This window comes from Apteryx mantelli, chromosome 1 (assembly GCF_036417845.1).
Source record: "Apteryx mantelli isolate bAptMan1 chromosome 1, bAptMan1.hap1, whole genome shotgun sequence".
In the NCBI taxonomy this organism is placed as follows: Eukaryota; Metazoa; Chordata; class Aves; order Apterygiformes; family Apterygidae; genus Apteryx; species Apteryx mantelli.
Genome location: NC_089978.1, coordinates 5534361 through 5550061, shown reverse-complemented (window position 1 = coordinate 5550061; position 15701 = coordinate 5534361). Strand labels below are relative to the sequence as shown.

Sequence of the window (15701 nt, the reverse complement as noted above, 5' to 3'; positions counted from 1 at the left end):
GGTTTTGTAAATCTGAATTAAACCATGAGACTATTTATTTCCTCTCGCCCTGCGGCTGAGATAGGTGCTGCAAAACCTGGGTCCCAAATGAGGAAAGGAGCTGCCGGTTATGTAGCTCACCTCCTCCGGGCTGCGCGGCGTGCAGTCATCCAGCCTGAGACACCAAAAATGTGCCTCAAACACCCCATCCTACAGCCTACGTGGCGACGACAGCTCAGGCCCATAACCACCAGACAGAAAGCAGTTAAACAGAGCCACAATGAAAGGAAGAGAAAAACAAAACATGTCTTTACCCATCCCTGACTTCCTACAGCTCTCTGGGCCGAAGGAAGGAAATTGTCTCTGTCACCACCAGCCGCAAGGGCTCAAATAACAAACAGTGAGGGACGCTCAGCGAGTCCGGCAGCAGCAAGGAGGGAACAGAAGGGCGATCCCTGAGACAGGAGTCATGTACGAGCAGTGTCACAGGGTCCAAGAGACACTTGGCTACTGACCTTCTAACACCCCAGTTTTGGGGGATTGCCCAGGCAGGACCACATCTAAGGGACCAGATCAGACAGAGCAGAGGCTGGTGAGCTTTGCAGAGAGCTCGCGTGGAGTCTTTCCCTCCAGTCCTCCCACGACCTGCTCAGGAATGACCTCGTCTAGCTCTCCGAGCAGGTGGATTGTTGCCCTGCAAGAGGGCATGAACACGACATTCCCTGAACACTTTGAAAATCCCCATAAGGGTTTTTTTAAGTCTCTCTCAAATGAATTTACAAGGAGGGTGTGAAAATGAGCCTCTTTCCTGCATTGGCTGTTGGGTGGCAGAGGCATGATGATGACAATGATGCACTCTGTTGGGGTGGATCTTTACAGCTTTGGTTTGTTCTCACCTGATGCAAAAATTGCCTATTTGGAGCAATTTATGCCTGAATAAAAGGCTCGTTCATAGTTCAGCCATGAAGCTTTCTGTGCGCGCACCTCCCACCCATGATATGGGCTTCCCTCTGGGAAGAGGTTGAAGTTATAGGTGGTGCTTAGGCATTTTGAAGGTGTTTCAGTACAAAACGGGTTGTTGGCATGTTCAGTGAGGTCAGAGCTGGGTCTGAGATGTTCCAGTTGCCCTGCCAGGGTGCCATGTAGCAAACCTGCGGGAACTGAATGGCAGCAGTGGTAACAAGGACATCACCAGAGCCCCTCAAACTTAGCCCCATTTATAATCACCTGGAGAGGAACGAGCAATTCTGTGGTGTGATTCATCTGGCCCTTTTTACAGCCCTCCTGAATGAGATGAAATGTGCTCTAGACACACTTGTCTCCCTCCACTAATTCTGTGGACAGTTTATATGAGCGTGTTTGCATGGAGGAATCCCTTCCCTGTCTTGAGTAGTGCTGTGAGGAAGTCAAGTGGCGTTAAATTATTGGAGAGCAGCAGAAAAATGGGCTAGCTCACCTGTAACTTGGTGCAGAGAGCAACCTGCCACCAAGCAATTGTGCTGATCACCAGTGTTCCCCATCAGTCCTACCAGCCATGGTGGTATGATCACCTGTTCCTCTCAGCCAGAAAAAAGGCATAATCTGCTCCTCCTGCGACCCCAGGCTGTCCGAGCCTCACTGTTCCCTTCCAGCCCCCCCAGGTTTCTGCCTTCAAATCCTCTCTGGATTTGAAGAGGAGGGGTGGGCAACATGGGTTGGAAGGGTTGCAAATGAGGGGACAGAGCTGGGTCTGGTCTGTGACCGTGCAGCAGAGTTGCGGGGGCAGACACCAGCTTGGCTGAGGCTGAGGTGCGCGGTGCAAGCCCAGGATAGGTTCTCCCACACTTCTAAGCCCCCTTCTCCCTTTCTTCCTTAGGAGTGCCAGTTTCTCCCAGGCCACGAGGTCCTCGTTCTTCATGAGGAGCGACACAGCTGTTCAGAAGCTCTCCCAGGGCAACGGACACTGCATGAACGGGGTCAGCGGACAGGTCCACGGCTTTTATAGCCTGCCAAAACCCAGCCGGCACAACTCAGAGTTCAGGGACAGTGCATACGACCTCCCACGCAGCTTCGGTTCCTACACCCACACCAAGTCGAGCCTCACAAGCTCCGAAACGGATAACGAGGAAGTCTATACCTTTAAGACTCCCAACAACACCCTATGTAAGGAGTTTGGGGAGCTCTCTACAGACTCCTACGACATCCCTTCCACCCCTCTCTCCGTCTATCAGATCCCCAGGACATTTACACTGGACAAGAACCACAATACTCTGGCCGTGGCTGCCAGTGACTCGCCCGCCGCGCCACCCCCACGGCCCCCGAAGCCCGGGCAGATGGAGCCGCGGTGGGGCAGCCCACCGCAGAGACCCCAGGCCAGCGAAAGCTTAGGGCTGGCCCCCATGGCAGCCACCATTCCCAGGAGAAACACGCTACCGGCGGTGGAGAACAGCAGGCTACACAGAGGTAAATTTGGGGATGAAGAGGAGGGGTGGCTTTCTACCAGCTAGTGACATTGGCTGGTACAGTACAACTCCATTTCTGTAGGGCCAGTGCTTCTGTTGGCATAAGCCAGCATAATGGGTTTGAACACAGTGAAGCCCTTGCAGGTCCAGGAGGATCTGGCCCAGTTCTTTCTACAAGATGGGCTTGTGGCCTGTAGAGACATCCATCAGTGCTCTGCACACCCCAGCCGCTCAGCTGGCTCTTGACTGTATTGTGCCTTGAATCAAAACCCCAAGCCCACTTACACCCACACCGACCCCATTGGTCTTTCACCAGATTTTGCTGCTGAGGCCCAGACTTTTGCCATTTTTAGCTTGTATGTTTTAGTTCAGTTAATAACTCAGGGTTTTTTGAGAACTCACTTCAACCTGTAGCTGCCTCGATTTTGCTCACCAGACTGGAAAGTAATTTTTCACATCTCTGAGATCTGATGCCTCCAGGCTGGCAGAACCGTCCTTCCTGTTGGCCATGCGTGGAGAGCATTTTTCTCCAGGACCACCACAGACATGTTCCCCAAAGGGACACATGGATGAGTGTGCCCTTTCCAAACATTGTGCCTAGTTCTGCAGGGAACAGAAAGAGTCTAGGACAGAGCAATTTCTCTCCAGATCGTCCATTCTAATCCACATCATATAGCTACGTTATGTTACCCCTTGCTATTTCTCCATAGGCAGTAAGTGGGTGAGACAGTTGCAAGGTAGCTTAGAAGGAACAGTAGGAGAGACAACATACCAAAAATGATATATACAGCTCTCCGAAGCATCTCTTCCATCTCCTCCTACCTAAATACCAACATGTATTATTTAGGCAGAGATGAGACCAGTGTTTAGCAACAGATAGACCAGACTAAGAGCTTAGCAACCCATCCTCACCCCATCTCTCCCTTAACCCAATTTTGTCTCTGTGATATACATTATCTGATGTTTTCAGCTCTGGGATTTTTCAGTGCTTTGACAGAACCAGGCTAGGTCCTGGCTAGGACCAGGCTACGACTGCACATGCAGTTGTGTTGACACATCTGAGAGAGGGTAATTGGGAGGGAGTGTGGTAGGTGGTGGAAGTCACAGGAAATGTGGCGGGCTAGAAACCCTGTCTTCCTGCCAGCGCAGTGTGCTACAAACAGCAAGAACAGGTAGCGTATTCATATTATATGGATATGAGATTCTGTTTCCAGGGGCCACATTTATTAGCAGTTGTGCTGGGACACATTGTGTGTTTGTGATTGTGTTGCAGCTTCTTCTTGCGAGACATATGAATACCCCCAGCACGGTGGCAGCAGTGCTGTGCAGTCGGTTGAGTCTATGAATGACGGGTACAACTCCTACCTGGTAAGTTGGCCTTGGTATCAGCTGCAGCGCTATAGGCTATAGGCTATTTGTGCCTTCTGGATTCAGAGAGGAGACAAATCTGTTCCTGGTGGGATCTGAGTTCAGTCCTACAGAGCTGAGTCAAGAATGATTTTATTACTGATTTCAGTTAAAACCTTGTCCATTGGGAGATTTTTTTTTTTCCCTTGTGCAATCTGAAGTGCAACAGTTGCTCCACAATACGCACCCCAAATATGAGGGAAGCACCATTTCATAATAGTTATTGTGCCTGAATCTGCTACAGGCAGTTTTCCTGGCAGACAAATCCTCGGTCTCACATCTACAAGGGATTTTGGTACCTGAATAACTCTGTGGATCTGGGCCTTCCTTGTTCAGCTCACTGTGGTCTCTGCAGTGGTGACCGGCAAGGCGGAGGTGGAGGGACAACCCCCTAACTTTCTGGCACCACATGCAGAGCTTTGCTTTGGATGCTTCCACAGAGTTATCTGCCTGGAGCTCTGACCCAAAAAAGCCCAGGAGTTTGGCTTCCTCCTGTAAGCCTGGGATGCCGTTGAGCTGAATTTGAAATGTTGCCAGAACAGACTCTTTTGTGCACTTTCTAAGACTTCCTGAGCTGGAAATGACATTAAAGCAGGCTTTCATATTGCATTTTAGTCATGGCCAAAACCCAGGGAAAAATGACTTTCCAGGTTAACATCGCTTCTGCAAATCACGCTCTGTTCATGAGAAAAGGCTCAAGTCTGGGGGATTAAGACCGTTCTGTGAACTCAGGATGTTTCAATGCGTTGCAAACAGGTGCTGAAGCAGAAGAGGTAGAGCTAGCGCAGGGATTGCTGGCCCCTGGGACCCAGCAGTAGTAATTACCTCTCTGAGAGTGCTGGTGGCACATTAGGAGGCTGCTGTGGAGGAACAAGGGAGGCCCTGCCTGTGAAAACTCATGGCAAGGGAGAGGAGAGATGGTGCCTTCCTTCCGTGCTGGGATGAGGTGTAGCGATAGGTACAGACAGGCTGCAACAGGGAGAGTTGTGACCATTCAAAATGCTATGTCCGTCCCATCAACCCAGCTAGTTCTGGGAAAAGCCTGAATAGCACCAGTTCAGGTACATGTAAGGCCCTGGGTCAGAGCCAGGCTGATCCCCAGTACTAGTGTTCAGTGACAACAACAGGGATGGATTTATACTGGGATGGGACCGAGCACTGTCTAATGCACTCAGCATGTCCTGACTCCTTGCCTCCTGCGTGTTCTCCAGCAAGCCAAGGCTGTGGTGGCCCGCTCCCACAGTGCAGACTCTGAGGACAACTACGTCCCGATGAACCCCGGTTCCTCGTCACTGATCCACACGGAGAAAGCCAATGACAATGCCCAAAATCTCTACATCCCCATGAGCCCTGGGCCGCATCACTTTGACTTAGTAGGGTTGTCCTCCACCACCCTCCCAGTGCATAAAGGAGGAGCCATGGCACAGTGCCACAGACGGTTGAGTGAGATCCAGCCCCCACCAGTCAATCGCAACCTTAAACCCGACCGGAAAGGTAAGAATGGTTGTTTGTGGGGAAAGCTTTCCAGGAACCCTTCTGTTCTCGTGCTATTTCAGACTACATCTGTCATATTGTGCATACTGTATGGAGCAACAGTATTTGTGTATCTTCTAGGGACTTCAGGCATGCACATCACTGCCTAGTCCTATTTGGGGTGTAATTTGTTAACCACAGCATGGTCAAACATTCAGATCTTCCCCTTCTCCATCACCTTCTGATTTCAGGAGGACTATGGTGAAGATACAGCTTTCGTGGTGCTTACTAAACAGTCTACCTCAAATCCTTCCTGGCCTTTACAGAAGGTGCATAACACAGGCAGGACCTCACCCCCTTTGCCTCCACTGCTCCCTACGTTCTGCCTCAAAATCTCTGGGTCATATTCTGATGGCTTAAATTTCACCTAGTGCTTCCTATTGGCTGACTTTAGGCAGCTCTTCCCTCAGAGCTTTGCCTACACCCTCCAAGTCACACCTCTGACCATCGCCCAGACCATCGGGGAATTTTGGCCACAGCCAAAAAGATGCTGAGCAGGGAGGGTTCCCATTTGGCTGCCTGCAGGCTGTCAAAACATAACCAGATTAGAGCACTAGGCGAGGTCTGGGGCTAGAAAGCAGTGCTGTTTTCTTCCACGTAATGAACTAACCGTGATTAGAAGAGCTTTCATATTACACTGCAGATTTCCTTTTTAAGATCCTCATGGGAAATGTTCTGGCCAGAGACTACTCAGTGCTAGCAGCAGGCTGGTATTGTATAGCTCTGGCTGGCCATGAGTGGAGGGATGCTTTTCCCAGTCCAACAGGGCATCAGAGTTCCCTGATGAGCCAGGCTTATTATGCTCTTTGTTTGGGCATTTTTAGCAAATCTCCATTTCCTGGAAGGCACGTTCCCCTTTTGGGGCCACCCATCCACTGGGGACCCTTGGGGGCTGGCAGGAGGGGCTGTGTGCCATGGATCAGAGGGAAAAGTTGCCTCATTTCCCATAATCCTGGCATAAACAAATGCAGGGCTTGTGGCTGGGGATACTCGTCAGCAGCAAGGAGGGTTGGTGGCCTGATTAACCTGAGAGCAGAATGGGAAACCCATTGGGAATTCCCAACCAGCATGTTGTTGGGAATCATCCCCTCTCGTGCTAGTTGTGAGAGCTGAATTGTAGGGAACATCCTCCCTCTGAACAAAGTCATCTTTCTCTCAGCAAAGCCATCGCCTCTGGACCTGAGGAACAACACAGTCATTGATGAGCTTCCCTTCAAATCGCCGGTCACTAAATCCTGGTCCAGGCCTACGTGAGTACCTGGTTGGGGTATGGGTGCTTGCTTTGCTCTGATGGCAGGTCTGTGACCCAGCCGGGTCCCATTCTCACTGGTGTCTACATGTAGCTGCAGTGTCTCCTTTGCCACGGGTTAAACATCTCTGCCTGAACGTCACAGTGATGCCAGCTGCCCTTCTGCCTCTGCTCTCTGCAGAGGTTTCTTGCTGTCCATCACCTTTTTCTGTTAAAGGGACACATCTCTAATGTGCCGTCCTGACTCAAACTGGAAGTAAGCCCAAAGTTTGGATGTGGACTTCAGTTTTCCCAAAAGCTAGGTGATCTTTTCATTCCAGGATTTGGGTTTTGTCAATTTTAGAAATAAGAGCTGCAGATTTGGGTCATGTATTAGGAACATACAAACATAAGAACAGCTGCACTGGGTCAGACCGAAAGTCCAGTTTGTCCAAGATCCTGTCTCCATCAGTAACCAGCAGGAGCTATCTGGGAAGAGGATAAGAACTGGGCACTTATACTGCAATACTTTCTTAGAATATTCTGCCACACCATGGTGATTTCCCTGGCCAGATCATTGTCAGGCTTTGGATTTGGGTCAGATGTTGTCAATGCAGAAGGGTTCCTGTCTTGGACCCCTCACAAGCTCTGTCAAGCGTAGTAAGAGCTGGAGTCGTATTCCCCACACCATAGCTGGTGGCAGCATGATAAATTAATTTAGGTTAGGATTCCCCATGAAAGCCCAGCAAGTGGCAGAGCAGCTAATTAAGATCACTTGAAGACATTTCCTATTTCTGGGATCTGACACCACCCGCAGATTTCTAGCTTTGACGCAGCATCTGTGGTCTGCAGAGACTCATGACGCATCTGATTGAGCCCGAATCAGCTGAACTGAGGACACAGTGTGCAATTTCACAACCACCTCTTGCAAAAAAACCCCTCTTTAATCTAAAAATGCAGGGTTTACGCACTCACAGAGTTTCACTGATTTCTGTTTTGATTGCCTTGAAAGCAAAGCTTAGCCTGGAGGAAGTCTGCAAAATGAAACCAAAGCACTTCATACCAAAGTCTCTCCGCCAAAAATAACAGGATTCACACAATTCCAGTTCTGCTTCTAATTCATAGTCTGATGTTGTCCAATAAAAGGAAGAAGCAAGGCTTGGCTGTTATGACTCTTCTAATAAATTGGATTGTGTGGAGACTGACTGCAGGGCATGAGGGCTGTGTGCTGAAATCACTGCATCAGGAAAGAGAAAGTAGGGTTTGATTGACAAGACGTCTGACCCTGTAGAAGCTAATGGATTTTTCCCTTATCAGCTAATCATATGACCCTGCCTTTACTGCAAGGCAACAAATAGCTTTTTAAGACACAAGCTTTAATACCAGACACTGATTACATTATGTTATTCTGTATAATTAGATTTGGCCAACTGAAAACAAGTCGACGCCTTGGAGGTTTTGTTTTCCCACAAAAAAAAAAAAAAAATCAGATAGGCTACTGCACAGTAAACAAAGCCCGGAGCTGCGATTAGGATGGAGGTGAGAAGCCTGCTGCGTAGCTCTACGGGGGCTGGCTCTATATCCTACACAATTAAATACTTCCTATGAGATAAAGAGTTTATGGAGCCTGAATTTATGTATCTGATAGCAGGAGAGTAAAGGATATGTAGCAAGCAAGGTGTTATTAAAAAGCCTTAGACAGAAAAATACTTAGAAGACCAAACCCAGTGCTTCTCTGGACAGTGGGAAGGCTGGGTTGGAGAGACCGTCTTTGCCACCAGCTTTTCTTCAGTAGGACCCAGGGCCTAGATCTGAGCACGGTGATGTGTGGAGACATCTGGTGCTGTCCTCTCCCATCCCTCCTCAGCAATGGACAAATAACACCTGCAACCATTAGTTAACACATTCACGCTTCTCGTTACAGCCAGACTTTCAACTCCAGCTCTTTGCAATACTGCCGCCCTGTCTCCTCGCAGAGCATCACCAGCACTGACTCAGGAGACAGCGAGGAGAATTACGTGGCAATGGTAAGCCTCTTCCTCAGAGGGCCTCCAGTGAAGATATATGTAGTCCTGGGGGGACATATATTCTTCCCAGTGCTGCAAACACATTCGTAGCTCTTGACTGTGGAAGCACTGAAATTGCTCAGATAGCACAGTGATGAATGTAGCATACAACCTTACACAGAGCAGTGGCTTTTGTTCCTAAAATGACACATCCCATTGGGGTTTTGACTGTATATGAGAGCAGGAACATGTACTACCTACTTTGCCAGGAGTTAAGAGGTGATAAAAACCTCTACGGATTCTCACAATGTATTTTCCTGATTTAAGTAGGGTTTTTTTCTTTTTTTTCTTTTTTTTTCCCTAGTAGCTGCTGACCTCATGTTTACATCTAGGGCAGGGGCTATCAGAGCAGCAGCAGGGAGTGGCACTGGTTACAGGGAGGGGGTTTTGTCTCTTTCGACAAAGCTGCTGACTTGAAGCATATTTTTAAGGTTGTGTAACTAACAGGGCAGAGGAAATCTGCGGGCCATGTAGCACAGCTGTGATTTGTGAGGATCCCAACGCTAGTCCGGCCTCACTAAGGTGTGGTTCCAGTGAAATGCTTAAGCCTACATCTGATGTTAGGCATGCAAACAAAATCTGTAAAAAAGCAACAGAACTGCACCAATGAATCAAGTTAAGAGTGTGCACTTATATGATTTGTTAGCACGGGGCATGTACAACCCCACTGAGTCCAGTCCCCCAGGAGTTTTGCAGACCCTGGCCCCAGAGAGGACCTGGTACCAAAGAGGTAAGTAAGGACAGATCCAGGCTGGGACCTCTGGTGAAAGTGCAACCAAGGCATTTCTTTGCCAGATTTGTGTTAGTACTTTTTTTTCTCTTTCCCATTTTAATGCTCATTATCTCTCCTGTCTCTTTCCTGCACTAGCAAAACCCCATTTCTGCTTCTCCTGTTCCTAGTGGCACCAACAGCCCAGCACCTAAAAAGAGTTCAGGGAGTGTGGATTATCTGGCCCTGGACTTCCAGCCAAGCTCGCCAGGACCACACAGAAAGGTACTGGGGATTTCTAAACTTCTGATTAAAAATAATGTGGGTTTTTTTAGAGGTTTTTATCCACAGAGACTACAGTATGGGCCAGAGCCCTGGGCAGGGTTAGTAAGTGGCATGGTAACCTCAGAGGCATGAATTTTATCTGAGGATCTGCTATATTTATGCTAGGTCAGGATGAGTCTTTGTTACATGCCTGTCAGCCTTGCTGGAGATATAACCAAAAGCATGGATGTTTGAGGGGTTTCATGGGTACTGATGAACACAGAAATCAAGCTATAGATTGCAGATTTTGTGTTAGGCCTTATTCAAAAGCTATCAGAGGACATTCAAGAAGTATCAGAAGAAATTTTCTTTGCTAGAGCTTCAAAACAGCAGTCTTCAGAATCCTGGCTTGGGTTTTCCACATGAGCTACTTCAAGGAGCTCATTTAGAAAATGCTGAGCATCTGTCTCTTGCAGATCAGGTGCTTTTAAAGGGCACCAATTGGGCAGAAGAAGCACAAACTGCTTTCCAAAAGTGAAGTTCCTATTTAAAAGCCAGATTCTGTTGAGCTGATCAAGCCTTTGCAAGAAAGAGCTGTCGGGAACGGGTGGGTCGGGAATGGGATGCATCTTCCAAATATCATGCGGAAACATGGAAGGAGATCCTCCTACAGACCCAGCTGTCAGCAACTTTTCATTAGGTTCAAACATGGGGAAAACATGGCCTTAAAGCGAATCGTGAAAAACAGGGCAAGAAAGGACCTCAGGGCACCTCCATGTCCAAGGCAAACCATCTCTCCCTAGATGACAGACAAGATTTAAAAGTCTCAGACGATGGAGATGTCACAACCTCCCCAGCAAGGTCACATGCTAAGATGAAGAAGACACCCGGGGTGGAAGAGTGGGCTGGGGGGACCAGAGGCAGGTCCTGCTAGGTGCAACCCTGAGCACGTGGTGGGGAAGAAGAGTGACTGGCTGATGTGTGCATAAGCAAAGCAGCTCTTGAGCCAGGGGATGGCACAAGGACAAGGTGTTTTTTTAAACCTTTATGGGAATCATCTGCGAGTTGGCCTCAACTTTTTCAAACACCACCTTGTTCCCTAGGCAAACTGCCCCACTGGTTAGCCCTTTTCATTATCTGACAGTAGTCCCTTGATTGTTTCTTTCTGCCCAGCAGTATTTCTGCAGGTATTACCAATTTAAATAATAACCTGCCCTGGAAAGATGGCTTTAGCCCATTAAAAAACATCAGTTGGCTCCAGTTGCAGCTGCTGCATGTCCTCTGAAATACTTGTAGAGAAAGACAAAATTCCAGGCTCAGGAAACCATGGCAAAAAAAAATAAATCTCATCACCCAGCCAGTCTCCCGAGTGAACCTGAAGGTGTATCTGTTGTTTTGGGGACAAAAATAATTTAGTGCCTTAACTCTACAGAGTCAACGCAACTAATAGGGATGGAGTTGGGAATTTTTTGTGTCTACAGGATCTTTACTTGCAAGAAAATGAGTCAGATTTGACTCTCAATCCTGTGCTGCAATATCAGCAGTTAGAAAGCACGACTGCAACCAAGTATTCACGTTTCAGAGTTAGTTCAGCAGGTAGAAACCAGGTACAGCTTTTGTCATCCTATTGCACCCCAGTCCCATACGCACAAGACACAGAGCAGGGTGAAATCTTTTATCCAAGACCCGTTGAGAACGAGGGAGGGTGGTGAAGAGCTCTTGAGTCTTCAAGAAAGCATGGGAGCTGCAGGTATCCTTGCTGTACCCACGGTAAGGTTGCAGGGAAGAAGACAGAGGCCCGGGGTGACGAGCAGGGAAGAGAGGGAGCTGAATGTGTGACCAGTCTGTGGCTGTGTTTCTCCTGCCCACAGCCCTCCACCTCGTCGGTCGCCTCGGACGAGAAGGTTGATTACGTGCAAGTGGACAAGGAGAAGACGCAGGCCCTGCAGAGCACCATGCAGGAGTGGACTGACGTGCGGCAGTCCTCAGAGCCCGCCAAGAGCACGAAGCAGTAGTGCCAGCAGCAGCCCGGGACGACCATCTAGACAGGCAAACGTCCAAGCAGTTTTCCCAGGCTGGGGCCCCGTGCGGGGTTGCCAGTGCTGCTTGGGCTGGTTTCTAAGACTGTTGTCTGCAGAGGGGAGGGGGTCTTCATTATTTTTTCCTTTAAGACAAAATGAAACTTAATTTCAGGGGAAGACTTGGCAGATACTGTTTGCCAGTGATAAAGACCAACTACGTTCAGTGGCTAGGTTTGTGCTTTAGCTGCTGGTTTCACTATCCAGGAATTCTAACTTAGCAATACCAGATTTCGCTCTGCACATCTTTTGCTTACAGCTATTAAAGCCACCTTGTATGTGCTAACACTGCACCATCTCTCCCCGTCTTCTTCCATACTGTACCCCCAAACCATGCCGTGCAGGTTTGGCAGCATCTCTCATAGGACATCAGTTCCCCAGCTCAGATTCCCATGCCCCCTCCATATGGTTGCCCTCTACTCTGACCCCTCCTACCCCATCCCAAAACTGAGCAAGGACTATTCCTATGTCTTTACTTTCCTTGTCACATTTCTTGTAAATAATGATGTGTTCAAAACGTCTGTGAGCTATTCTTCTCCTGGTGGGACAGTCTCCGTGTTTATGGTTGTGGTTGTTAACTGTCAGGAGCTTGAAGAGTGTCCAAAGCCACCAACTGAGCTGGCTCTGAAGCCCAGAACTCACCCTCCGCCATACATGTGCAAACACATCATCACATGCTCACACACACACGCATGCACACATGAAACAGGAAGGTTTGTTGGGGTGTCTTCTTCTTCCGCTGATGCTTTCCAAGATCTCTCAAAGACAATGGGTTGGAGAGATCAGCTTCTGACTGCAGAATTTAAGTTCTGACCACTGCCTGTTTGAAGCCAATTGCCCATGAATCTGGCCCTAAGAACCAAATTCTGCCCTTCGTGGCAGCAAAAGAAGCCTGTAGAGGGAGAGTCCTGCATCTGTGACCATCATGAGAAGCTCTGTGGTTGACTACTAGGAGCAGGAAGAGGCTCTGGAGACCCTTGTGTATTGTGACTGGCGTGAGGATGAACGAGAGGAAGGGGGTGTGAGGCTGTGAGGCTGTTTGGAGAAGGCAGATGCTGTGCTGGAGAGGTTGGACTTGGGAAAGAGGACCGAAGAGGTGTTTCTTGGAGGAACGGAGTGAAGTAACTGAGATGTCAATCGGTGGTGAGGCCTTAGGCTCGGGGAGAGGCTGTACAGGAGGGTCAAGACAGAGCGGGCACTTGGGTGTTTTCACGTAAGCTTTAATGTTGCACTAGAGGTGGTTTGTGCTGGGCGCAAAGGGCTGAACTAGGTGTTTTCTCCCCGTCTTTAATTGCAATAATTCTGTCGTTTCTTCGACATAGCTAGGCGGCTTGCTGATGTTAATGACCCTGGGCTCCAGCTAATGATGGGAGCCTGCTGTTCCCCCTCCCAGCTTGCTTGACATATCCAGGCTTTGGGATCACTCCCTGAGCAGCTGCTGGGCTCAGAGAGTCGAGAAGGAAGAGGCAGCTTATTGCAGAGATAATAATTCATGATCTCATAAAAACAGGAAGGACTAATGATTGTCATGTAGCAGCATGATTGCCAGACTGTGAGCATGGACACGGATAAACAGACTGACCACGAACTGAGAGCCAAACGAGAGACATTAGTAAGATTAGGTAATAATATTTATTCAATAGCTTGGACCAGCTATTCTTTCTTCAAGTTGAACCCCTCCCAATGCCACTGGCTGGATGTTTCGCCAACACCATCAAGAAATGTTGATTATTGATACTTAGGCTTTAACACATCTCTTTAATCTTGGCCTGAGTTTGGAAAGAGCCAGATATGACCCACAAGGACCTAGGACACCAGTCCCTTTAGAGCTGGATGCTGCCTTGCAAACTAAGTCTCAAATTTCCAGCACCAGTTTAGATCTTCTTCTCCCTTACCATGAAAGGGGAGGATATTAGTGGAAAAACTCTGATGACCTTTTAATACTTTGCAATGTTGGCCTTTTACAGGAATAATAAAGCAAATATCCTAACGCTCATGATAGAAATAAGAGTCATCTAGGGGGAAAAAAAAAAAAGAGAAAGATTTAGCACAGCCATATGCTTTCTGAAGGTCAAGGAGTGTGTTACAGCCTGCAAGGGCCTTTGCCTCACATTGAGGGCTTGCACGCTTGCATAGTGAGATAATAAAATGAAGAACAGAGTACAGTACTTCATATTTCTATAGCCCCTTTCATCACCGCATCTCAGGGGAGACTAAATATTGGGCCCGGTCCAGAGCCCACTGAAGTCACTGTAAGGCATCCTGTGAAATTCTGTGAGCTCATTAAAAAGACATGGACAGACTGTCTGGTCTTGGCATCACACGAGTGCCTGAGAAACGGGGAGAATAAGCAGAAAGAAAAGCTGAGCCCACCGACCTGTTTTACATTCACCTAACAGAGGGCACTGGGCAACGCAACACCACCACCAAAAGCACCGTCCCTGCTGAAAAGCAAATTTGACTTCAGCAGGAAGACAATTTTCCTATTTAATCCTCCAGACTATTATGATGAACACAAAGGAAGATCAAGTCGGGGGGAGAGGGGCTGCAGCGCACACTCACTGGCCTGTACTAGTGAATGTATTTACTCACCTCATATCACACCGAAATGCAGCCACCTCTGGTGTGGATTGCAGCAGTAATTTTGGGAATAGCACCCTACGCTGCCATTTGGGTATCACTTGGTAAAACAATGCAATTATTCTAGAGAGTAAACTGAGTCCAGCTCCAGGCAAAAATATCCTGAGCCAAACTTAAAGCCTGGAGAAATCGAATGATAACCTATGCTCAAACTGAGCCTTTTTCTCTGCCCTTGTGACTCGATGCCTCACACACATATCCAGTAATTTGAGGCACAATCAGAAAGTCATTTCCCCTTTGTACGAGCAAGGTTGAAAGGAGAAGAGCTCTGGAATTGAGAATAATATTTGCCTGCTGTATCCTGAAAGCAGGGAGACAAGGGGGAAGCCGCAGCAATGTTTATTTCTGATGATACTGTGGCTTGATGGACAAAATAACAAGTGGGATGCTGTTTGGTGACCTGGTGTCCTTCGGTTGTGGGATTGCGTGCAGTACCGACTCCCAGATTCAGTCCAAGGGGGTAACCGAGAACTAGAGAGCCCTTCGTGTTACTGGAGAAACTAGTCCTTTTCCTCCATTTCCCACAAATGTCCCCATTTGTTCACGGGACAGACACCATCAGACACAAGGCATGGGACATCTCTTTCCCCCAGCTGAAAACTTTTGATGATTTCCATGTCAAACTGTCCAAATGTCAGGATTGCTTTCATGAGCTTCCCCAGTAACTGGCCCTTTACATTTAGCAGTCCAAAGGAGCCCTAAAATAGGTGCTTTGCAACCGCTGGTTGTGGTGAGGTCTACGTTTTCCCTTTCATGTTGGTCAGAAACAGACCTTTTCCTCTTTTTTTTTCCTGCCGAGCACCAAGCATGTGGCCCCTACACACCAAATAGTAACTATGCACCCTGTGCATTGCACTGCCTCATCCCTATAGACATAACTCTGCTAACCCTTCCTGAGCCCGAAAGCAGCCAAGTAATCAATGGCTACGGTAGAAATAGTCATTCCTGCTGGTTGCTGAGCTGATTACACCAGTCTCCGATGATTAATGTTTGTGAAGTATTTAGCGTTAAACCATACTGAAAAGCAGCTGGTTTAATTACACGGACTGCCAAGAACTTTGTCCTGGAGGCATTAAGTTTATCACATTCACTCTATACTTGGATGCTCAAGTAAGACTGACTCTTTTGTTAGAAATAGGTATTTTAGGAAGCTGAGAACATTGCAAATGATTCATCTGAATTGCAGGCAAAAGGTCTGGCTTGAGTCCATACGTCAAAGCCTGTCCTTCAGCTGGACTGTCCCGTTTAAGAAAAGGGGTGTGTGCGTGTGTGTGTGTGTGTGTGTGTGTGTGTGTGTGTGTTCATGGACAAAGGCTGAATGTCTGACAAGCATCCTGACCTTTGCATTTACTCTTA

At 48.1% G+C, this 15701-nt stretch overlaps 1 protein-coding gene across 1 annotated transcript in view; it reads left to right on the top strand.

Annotated features, from left to right (window-relative positions):
* The window catches only part of GAB2 (GRB2 associated binding protein 2), a 124756-nt gene extending 112422 nt beyond the window's left edge, over positions 1-12334 (top strand). The window contains exons 4-10 of the mRNA XM_067313518.1: positions 1835-2421; positions 3694-3788; positions 5039-5321; positions 6520-6610; positions 8513-8615; positions 9523-9648; positions 11499-12334. Coding sequence (XP_067169619.1) covers positions 1835-2421; positions 3694-3788; positions 5039-5321; positions 6520-6610; positions 8513-8615; positions 9523-9648; positions 11499-11642 — 1429 coding nt within the window. The 3' untranslated portion in view covers positions 11643-12334. The remainder of the gene's footprint in view (positions 1-1834; positions 2422-3693; positions 3789-5038; positions 5322-6519; positions 6611-8512; positions 8616-9522; positions 9649-11498) is intronic.
* The last annotated feature ends 3367 nt before the right edge of the window (positions 12335-15701 follow it).